The sequence below is a fragment of the Apteryx rowi genome, unplaced genomic scaffold, assembly GCF_003343035.1.
Source record: "Apteryx rowi isolate R43461 unplaced genomic scaffold, aptRow1 scaffold_287, whole genome shotgun sequence".
In the NCBI taxonomy this organism is placed as follows: Eukaryota; Metazoa; Chordata; class Aves; order Apterygiformes; family Apterygidae; genus Apteryx; species Apteryx rowi.
Window position 1 is genome coordinate 1,002,382 of NW_020449274.1, and position 9,457 is coordinate 1,011,838.

At 55.5% G+C, this 9,457-nt stretch overlaps 1 protein-coding gene across 2 annotated transcripts; it reads right to left on the reverse strand.

Annotated features, from left to right (window-relative positions):
• Window positions 1–1,138: 1,138 nt before the first annotated feature.
• CCDC134 (coiled-coil domain containing 134) lies at window positions 1,139–8,552 on the reverse strand. Of its 2 annotated transcripts, none has more exons than XM_026069143.1 (7): window positions 8,471–8,552; window positions 7,411–7,527; window positions 6,028–6,149; window positions 5,610–5,694; window positions 4,551–4,732; window positions 4,139–4,210; window positions 1,139–3,076 (listed from the first exon to the last, which is right to left on the reverse strand). In XM_026069143.1, the coding sequence occupies exons 2-7, from the start codon at window positions 7,511–7,513 to the stop codon at window positions 2,951–2,953; spliced, it is 690 nt and encodes a 229-aa protein (XP_025924928.1). In that variant the 5' UTR covers window positions 7,514–7,527; window positions 8,471–8,552; the 3' UTR covers window positions 1,139–2,950. The 2 variants fall into 2 exon arrangements, with proteins under 2 accessions (XP_025924928.1, XP_025924930.1); XM_026069145.1 differs by having other exon boundaries at window positions 7,411–7,521; window positions 8,471–8,542.
• Between the last annotated feature and the right edge of the window lie 905 nt (window positions 8,553–9,457).

Here is a 9,457-nt window from a genome sequence, read left to right on the forward strand (position 1 = left end):
GGGGTGCGAGGCCGGGGGGCTTCTTCGTGCCTCGGGGCTCCCTCCTCTTCACCTCCAGGGAGCGGCCATCACATGCCTTGAAACTGTGTCATGCAACTCGCGTGGCCCAGCCTGGCCTCGGCCCTCTTCTCCTCCCCAGCACCCTCCCAAATGCCTCGCAGGGCCCAGGGGCCCAGCCGGCTGGCAACAAGTGCTGGATAAACCTGCCCCTGCGCACCATGAGAGGGGGACCCTCGGCGTGAGGCTGCAGGCGGTGGCCTCCCATCCTGCAGCCGCTCCAGCAGGCAGCATGGCCGGCTAACAGCAGCAAAGCCAGGCACAAGATGGTCCGGCTGGACGGGACCTCAGAGGTCTCTACTCCAACCCTCTGCTCCAAGCAAGGTCGACTGCAGAGTTACTCCAGGTTGCAAAAATTGCAGTGGGGATGAAAAACTGGGCAGTTGCTGAAAGATCCCCAGCCCCGCGCGCCCTCACATCCCCACCACGTCCAGCAGCCCCTTGTTTCCCCCTGCCCATTTGCCAGAAGCCTTGATGAAGAGGGAGCTGCAGGCACCCAGCCCCTAGGAGGAAAATATATTATTTCACAAGCTCCAGTGCAATTTGGGCTGAGGTATTGCAGCAACGCAGAGCCACCGACGGTGCCTGTCCCTCTGCAGGCTCTCCACGACATGACCCAACCCCTGGAGCCCAGAGAGAAATCGATGTAGGAAATTAGCAGCTAATCTGCTTAGATGCTTTTGAAAAATCATATTAGGTGCCTCCCAGCAACTGCAAGCACCTAAACGTATGTCCCTGGGAGTCAAAACGAGATTGCGAGATTGTGAGGAAGAACAGCTCGGATCCGTTATAAAGCTGGCATGAAATTAGATGAAGGGGGAGAAACATTAGATTGAAGGCAGCAGTAAGTTTTACGGGAAGAGATTTTATTAAAAGGGGCTCTGATTTCCCAGGTAACCAGCTGGGAGAGTTTGTCTAATCCTTTTAGTATCTCCTTGCTTATGCACCTTCTAAAACACAGTCATTTCGTGACAGGCCAAACCTAACACCTAGAGACACCCTTGGGCACACACCCATTTTTGAAGCGCTCCCAACGGAAACACAATCAAGAAACAGGCTTGTTTAAAAAAAAAAAGAAAAGAAAAGAAAAAAATCAGATTTATTCAAGAAAAACAAAACACTTCCCATTTCAATGCAATTTCCCAACACCCCCACCAAACGTACACATGTCTGTATTTAAAAATAAAGAACGTCTCCCAGCTCTGGTCCCATAAAGTAGCCTGATGTGCAGCATGGGAAAGCACTGAGTCCCGGAGAAGCAGGGACTGACCCGCCGGGCAGGCACTGCTCAGCCAGCTCCGGCACGGCCACGGAGCAATGGAGGGGAGCAGACCCGTGTGCCCGGCGGCCGGAGTCCCCTTCTAAGCTGGGGCTGCTCCGTCCCGCGGCTGGCACAGGCAGTCACCCGATCCCACAGTGGGGGATTTGGGGGGCCGAATCAGCCCAGAAGGCGCTCGCACCACACGGGGCCCCTGCAGGAGCCCACGGGGCAGGGTGGCAGTGGTAGGCGAGAGCCAGCACCAACCCCCAGGGATGGGGACAGGGCGACGGGAGCCAGGTGTGCAGGTGCAGCACAGGCTAACAGGGGCTTAAGGGGTGGTTTCGCAGCACTTTAGGTGGCAGCGACAACAGTGCTTGCAATATGGGCACCCAGCGGCTGCAAAGAGGGCCAAGACCCGAAATCCCTCCTTCCCATATTTGTTTCATGCTCGCCGCCACCGTGCAGAGGGGAAGGGGGAATTTTGCCTTTGGACAAGCCAGGCTCGGTATCTTCATTGCAATCCTCTCACTGGGACGGCTTGAGGCCAGGTTAGCCTTCGCTTACCCTGCCCACGAGTCCCTCGCGTCTCCTGCGTCAGGAGCGCGACATGGGACTGACTCACTAAACACTCCCCCGCGGACCCGCATGCTCTCCCAGGCACGGGGGCAAACCCGGCTGCAGGACCTCGCCCCTACCCCTCTCCCACAACCAGACACCTCGGATGCGCCCCCCCCTCCACTCGCCTGACTCGAAGCGGCATCAGGGAAGAGGAGGGTGGAGAGGCCACATCCGTTCCTGCAAGTGCAGCTTAATTCCCAGTTTGCATCCTGACGTCCCCATCAGGAGCCCCTCCAGTAGCCGCTCAGGGAAAACAGGACATGATCTGGCCAGGAACCGACTTTTTTGGCCTTTTCAGCCATTGTGGATGAAACACCCGTTGCTCAGTAAAACAGCTGCCAGAAGGGGAGATCTGATCAGGCAACAGGGGTATTGACCAGGCAGAGATCAGGTATTACCGGGCTGGGGGGAGTAGAAACCACATCACCGATTTAAAAAAAAAAAAAAAAAAAAAAAAAAAATCACAGAAGCAGCATTGCTCATGAGGCTATTTGCTTACGCCACGAGCTCCCCAGCCCCCCCCCGTGGACGGAGGAGGCACGTTTAATGTGCGTTACGCTGTATTTCTCCAGCAGCGGGAGGCTCCCAAGGGCTCGGGTACAGCCACATCCCTGCTGCGCTCGGGAGCATCCATGCCAGGTCTGGCAGCAGCCCTGGTGCCTTCCCATCTGTGCTTTGGCTCTAGGGAAGGGGTGCCAACTCCAGCCCCCCTTCTCCATGGGGCAACCCCACTAGCACCAGGCTGCAATGGGGGTACGCCCCAAAATCCGCGGAGCTTCCCCAGGGACACTGGGCCGAAAGACCCAGGTCCCTGCCCCATCCGTCCTCTGGGCCCCCGCCCGGCCGTCACACTGAAAAGGGAAATGCAACAAAACAAAACCCACTGCACAAATGAAAAGTGAACAGCCAGGCACCGGCCCGAGGCTGCCGGAAGGGGCGAGCCGGTCTGCCACCCTGCAGTACGTCTCCGGCCGGCCAGCCAGCAGGGTCCCTGCCACGAGGCAGGGCTCAGCACTACAAGTCGGACTGTGAACGCGAGATCCGCGGGCCCTTGCGGATTTCCTTCCGCTTCTCCTCCTTCTTCCGCCGCTTCTCCTCCTCCCGCAGCGCCTTCTGGAAGGCGTCTGCACTGGGGAAGAACTGAGGGGTAAAAACACGGGATCAGCAAGGAGGAGTAAGCACAGGGCCTGCACAGCTGAGGACTGGTAATAAATTAAGCCTCTCATACAGGGCTAATTTTGCCTTAAAGGAGGTGCCAGAACACGGAAGCAGAGATGCTTTTGCCAGTCCAGTAATGGAAGGGAAGCAGATGCACATCAGTTTGTAAAAGAAATTAAAAATGAATCATTTTGTGGAAGAACTGGTTGTGTTGCACCCTTCTTCCTGCTCTAAAATTGAGCCTTTAAGCTGTGGAAAGGACAGCTTCCCTACCCTTGTAGGCAGGGTGCAGCCTGGCTTTCCGCAGCGTAGCTTCCTGAAAGTACAAGCCACATCAAACCCACCAAAGCCAATGCACAAGCTCTGTGGTTTCAAGGGGCTTTAGATGACACAGAGCACAGGGGGCAGATCGGGTCCAGACTCTCCCACAAGGCAGCTCTGTTATCCCCATTCCCCCCAGGGAACCAGCCGGGAGAAGGGAGATACCACCGGACCACTAGGCATCTAAAGCCAGCTTCGGCTCTGGCCCTGAGCCACTCGCACCCCAGATGATCCCATAACGTTCAGCCCCCCACTCCCCTTCTGCGTGGGGAAGAAACCAAGCCAGAAGGACATGCAGCCCTTCAGGGCCTTGAGCAAAGGAAGCAGATCCCAGCCAAGAGCGTCAGGGAGAGAGGCAGGAGGAGGCTGGCACGTGCAGGGCTGGCAACTACAGGGCAGACCCGGGACCCTCCTGGCCCGGGCAGCGGCATTGGCTGCACCTGCGAGCTCCACAGTGCATGCCCTCCCCTCAGCCCGCCTGCACGTACCCGCCGCAGGAGTGGAGAAAAGGTATGGTTTTGTACCCATCAGCAGCTGGCACCACCAGTGTAACCAAACACCAGCACAGCTAGAGACCAGGCTTTCTCCTCTGCTTCCCTGCATGGACACAAGCTCAGCCATTCCCCCCAAAACTGCCTTTTTCCTTCCCCAGCTGGCTGCCCAGAGCCCATGGCATGAGGAGGAGAAAACCCACAGGGCAAGCTGGCAGCTTTGCCATCTTACCTCAGAGTGGTCAGTTTTAAAGGGATTGCGGTAATCAGGAGATTTCTCGCTGATTCCCAGCTCCTGAGCCATCTGCAGAGCAAAGCAGGGTCTGTGTCAGAGAGTGGCATTTCTCATCTCACACCACCATGCTGGCCCACCGCAATCCACGTCCTTGCCTCCCCTCCAAGCCTTTCCTCCTTTCTGAGCCCTTTCAGCCCCCTTCGCTCTTCCCTTCTGCATCCCTCCAGCCTGAGGACATCCCTCAGGCTGGAGAGTGTCTCCCCTGTCTGTCAACCATGCCCTGAAGGCACAGGAAGAGCCAAACGCTCCCTCTTCCCTCTGCCTGTTCTCCCTTTATCCTTGCACGCATCCCCATGCTTTGCCCCCCCGGCAGCAGAGACAGGATGCGACAGGAGAGACTCAGCCTTACCAGCCCCAGGACCTGGGAGTGGGGTCCCTGCTCAAACACCCCCGTCAGATTGCAGAAACCAATCCCCCAGCGGATGAGGTTGTTCCAGTTGGAGTTGCGGTCGAAGTAGTGGTGCACAATCTTGGGAAAGCGCAGGACAACATCTCCAAAGAAGGCCGTGTTCTCCACCACGTGGGAGTACGCTGCAGAGGAGAGCCATTGGCCCTGTCAGCAGGCTGGCCCTGCACACCACCTTGCTCCCACCTCCCACGAGTCAAGGTCCTCCCAACCACCAGGGCCCCCCACACGTGGCCAGACCACAGGGACGGGAGGAGAAGCTGCTTCCAAAGGACACTGCAAGGCGCCCCCTTCCATGTCCCACCACCTGTGGTTATGGACGCACTGTGTGCCCAGCCCAGCCTCCTTGGGGGCTGACATCGTATGCTGGCTCCTGGCCCTCAGCAGCAGGGACAGAACAGCTCCAGCTGATGCTGGCTGGGGGAAGCCAAGGTTGGATGTGGAGCAGCTCCTGACAGCAGAGATCAGGGATGGGAGAGATCACACAAGCTACCAAGCACCACATCAACTCAGTACCACTTGGGAAATGGGAGCAGGAAAGTCTGGAGATGACTGCAACAGGCAGTGCCTTTCCCCCATCCTAGCCATGCAGCACGTTCTCCAGGAGTTTCATGGGATCTAGCTTTAAGTTTCTTTCGTGATGTGGCCTCTGCTCCCCCTACCCTTTGGGAGACTTCTGAATAAATGCCTCCCCAGTGATACTCAAATTCATTCATTCAGAGTCATTTGCCTCCATTTCATCCCGGGAGCATCTAAGTCCTAGTGGCAAAGATGGAGAGGCAGGGGGTAAATGGGCAGGATCCCCTGTATGGACTGGTCAGTGAGATTGCAATGGGTCCCTAATAGAAAACACCACAGGGACCAGTGGATGATCCAGTCTGATCTCTGTATGCAGCCCCAGGGGATTTCATAGCTACCCTGGCACTGATCCCACGTGAAAAGACAGAGATGCAACATAGCAATGGAAAAAGGAACAGGGGTAGAAGACCAGAGAGAACCTACCATCCTTTAGCTTCTCCTCCTGAGGAAAAGGCCCATCTGGTGGCACATCTGCAGCTATTAGCACAGCCCGGGAGTCCTCCAGCACCTGAAACGTACTCAGTTACTGCCCATGCCGCCTGCCCTCCCTCCTTGCCCATCCTTGTCCCAACCCAGGCCCTGCTCCCCTCTGTCATATGGGCAGGCCTCAGGGGACTCCTTACCACTATAGCACCCTACTCTGCCCCTCAGCTTGTCTCTTTAGCCCCACAGAGGCTCCCTGCTGCCGTTGCCTCTCCTGCTTGCCCTGCCTGGCATCCCAGCCCAGGGCAGCACCACCATGGGCACCCCAGTGCGGCCCTAGCCCAGGGGTGAAGGGAGGGAGCAGGAAGCTCGTGCCTGGGCATGCCAAGCCCAGAGGCAAGCCCACCCCACGCCTCACCTTGAAGAGTCCCTTGAGCATGATGTCAATGATCTTGTACTGCTGGTTCACATCGTTGAGCTCGATAAGGTTCTTCAACGCGTTCATCTGGTCCTTGCGCTTCACCTCAAACAGCTTCTTATCTGCACCACCGTCAAGGGTACCACAGAGCTCCCCACAGGCTCCCACTGCACGCATGGCCTCCAGCATAGCGGCCTCCCTCACACACAGCCCTTCCTCTGCCCTGGGCACAAGGCACCGGTCTGGCCCGCGCCACGGGGGCCATGGAGTATCCCTTGGCTGGGGGGCAGATGACCGAGCCAGGCCTCTGGAGCAGGGCATCTGGGCTAGAAGTGGGTTTCCAGAACCCCCTCTTTTGCTTTTCATGCTCCATTTGCCCATGAGGGGATGCTGGCGTGTGCCAGGAAGGGCTTGCATTAGCAGGTACTTCTACCTTACTCCTTGTGGGTGATAAGTGCCTGAGACACAGGTGAGACTGACTGCAGCAAGCACAGTAACTCTTCCACCCTCCTAGCCAGGGACCTCAACGCATTGAGCAGCCTTTCAGCGACATGCACATGTTGTGTTACAGCTTCCACCACGCAGGCAATCGTACTGGTGCCGAGACCAAACTGGGAGGTGCGTTCTCCACCCAGCATGTCGGAATGGAAAGGGAAAGCACTGCACTTGGGAGAACGTGAGACACTGCCAGAGAACCTGTCCCTGCTCCTGCACTGATCTGGGCATTTTATCAGTGAACCTGGGAGCTCCGCTAAACCTTTTCTGCAGAAGAGCAAAGCAGCAACCGCTCAGCTGTTCTGGGCTGTCTGACAGTCAGGAGGAAGAAAAAAAAAAAAAAAAAAAAAAAAAAAAAAAAAAAAAAAAAAAAGAGCTGACCCTCCAGCTCGGGGCCTTCTCTCCCAAATTCCCCCCTAATCCCTACAGCCCTGCCTGCCTCAATGCCCCTGCACGGCGCAGCTCCCTGGAAAGCAGCCAGCAGGGCTCCCAGCAGCCACCGGAGCAGCTCTCTAGCAGGGATCGCTGCCTCGCATGTGCCCGAGAGTAAATGCCACCTCCGGCAGTAATTTGTGCAGAAGGGACCTTTGGAGGTCTCTAGTCCAACCCCTGCTCAGAGCACAGCCAGCTCTGAAGTTACATCAGGTTGCTCAGGGTCATACCAAGTCCTGGCTGGCAATCACGTGGTGATGGCTGCACTTCCTCAGTTCGTTTATAATCTCATTAGCAATAATTACAGCCTTAAGATTCTTCCATTCCCTCTCTTTCACCCCCCTAGTGCCCCCTTCCATGGTCTCTAACCCTATTCATACACATGAGCTCTTTCCAGCCTCATCAGGCACAAGCACATATTCATGAGTTGAGGCACAGGCCTGCAGAGAAGGATACAGATTTCCAAGCCAGAGTCCACCCTCTGTTTTTCCAGGTCTGCAAAGCTTCCCTTGGACAACATCAGTGTGAACAGAAAGGGGCAGATCAAGAGCAAATCCATGTCAGAAACTGCAGCTTGGAACAGAACAAATAAAAATAACAAATAGCAAAAAGACTTACTGAGCAGAAGTCACACAACCCTGCATGCCCCAGCAACCCCAAAAGGCAGGGCCAAAGCTGCCACTCAGCACTGACAGCACATCATCTTCATCACACAGGTGCTTTCCTGACTCTCCTTCCTCTGTGCCCTCTGCACTGCTGCTCCCTCAAGCTCCTTGCAGGAGTGACTGGTAGAAAGAAGCATGACGCTGCACAAGGCTCAGGGAGGCTGAAACCGATAGGTTTGCAATTTGATCCGACCCAACCCAGCAGCTCCTTATTCCTGTCAAGGCCTGAATTAATCCACTCTGCAACCCACCCCCAGCAACAGTGCCTTTATTTTCTCAAATCTTACGCTCTAGTGACTTACGACACCTTTTCAAGACTGTCAGCCTCCCACACAAAGAGCTGAACTCCACCTCTCCTTTTAGCAACAGCAAGTTCGATCAGCTCAGCCACCTCATGTAACTTCTCCTCCCTTGCTACAAGCCAGGCATCAGCTGCAGGAGGAGGGATGCAGCAAAACTGATTTTAAAGTCCATCAGGACCCACATTGGCATTCCAGGCAGGAGACCAGTGAGGTGCATTGGGTCACGCAGCAGTTTCCGTTCACCCCAAGCACCTTTGCACAAAGCCAGTGCCTGAGGTAAAGAGGCAGGCTTGCACTCTAGCATGCGCAGGCATTAAAGGCAGGCGTGCAGGCTTTACACAGACCCAGTCATACAGAGCAGAAGGAGAGCACAGGTCTGCTGGGGTAGAGGCATTCCCATCTAAAACCATCCCTCAGGCAGGGCAAAAGTGCAAAAGAGAGGTTAGAGGAGAGGGTCCTTAAATATCACGTAATACAGCTTTGGGCCCCTTTTCCAGATTTGGTGCCAGCCATACTGGGAGAGCTTAGACCTAAAGAGAAAACCAGTACCTGGCTCCTCCAGGCAGTGGGATCTGAGGCAGCCCCTCCAGAGGGATGAGGTTTCCGTGAAGCAGACCAACCAGCCAGCCAGCAGTTATGGACGAAGCAGCTCCTTCAGTGGCATCCCCGAGGTCTTCTCCAGAGCTGTCTCCTGCTCTGAGGCAAAGGCACACACATAGGACCATTAAGGCTGCGAGAGCAGCTCACACTGTCTCTGCCCTCCCTTCCCAAACCGGAGCAAGCCCGCCAGGGAGACAAGCTGCCAGCAGACACCACCACAACTCTCCCGGCAATGCCATAACACGGGACAGGTAGGAAACTCCTTCTTCACCCCAATTTGATGTTTGTTTGGTTGTTTTTTTGTTAAACAAGCAAACAAAAAAATTGTGTAACCACAGGGATACGAACGAGGCAAACCAGGCAGGCATCCAGGAGGTTTCACAGCTCTGTTACGAGCAGCAGTGCTCCCTCTCCTACCGTGCCATGTCCCACTGAGGCTGAGCAAAGCGCCCTTGTGTTCCCTGGTCTGGAGGTGGCAAGGAAGTGGTGTCAAACAAACAAAAGCACAATGAGAAACCCTTTGAATGTTTTGCCACTGTGTTTTGCAAAAGGCAGTTCCCCTAGCAGCTAACAGATCAGAGTAACTATAACTAGCATTACAAAGCAAGACACAGCTGTCCCCAAAGCGGGGGCAGTATCATTAGCCAGGTTTCAGGTAGGGAAACGATGCCTGTTGGCTGGAAGCTGACACAAAACCAGGACAGCAACACAAGCCTCCCAAGCTTGGGGCTGGGGTGAAATTTAAGGCATAATCCAGCCGTCCTGAAGGCTACCAAGCACGCAAGTGAGAGAAGCCAAGGCTATAAAGAGAAATTCTCTAGCCCAGACGAGCAGATGTTCTGCTTGATATACCGGCCTAGTCAGCTTCCAAGAGACTGCTTCATCCTTATGAAAAAAATAACTGAACAGCTTGAGCCCTGGCTCAGTCAGGGTTAC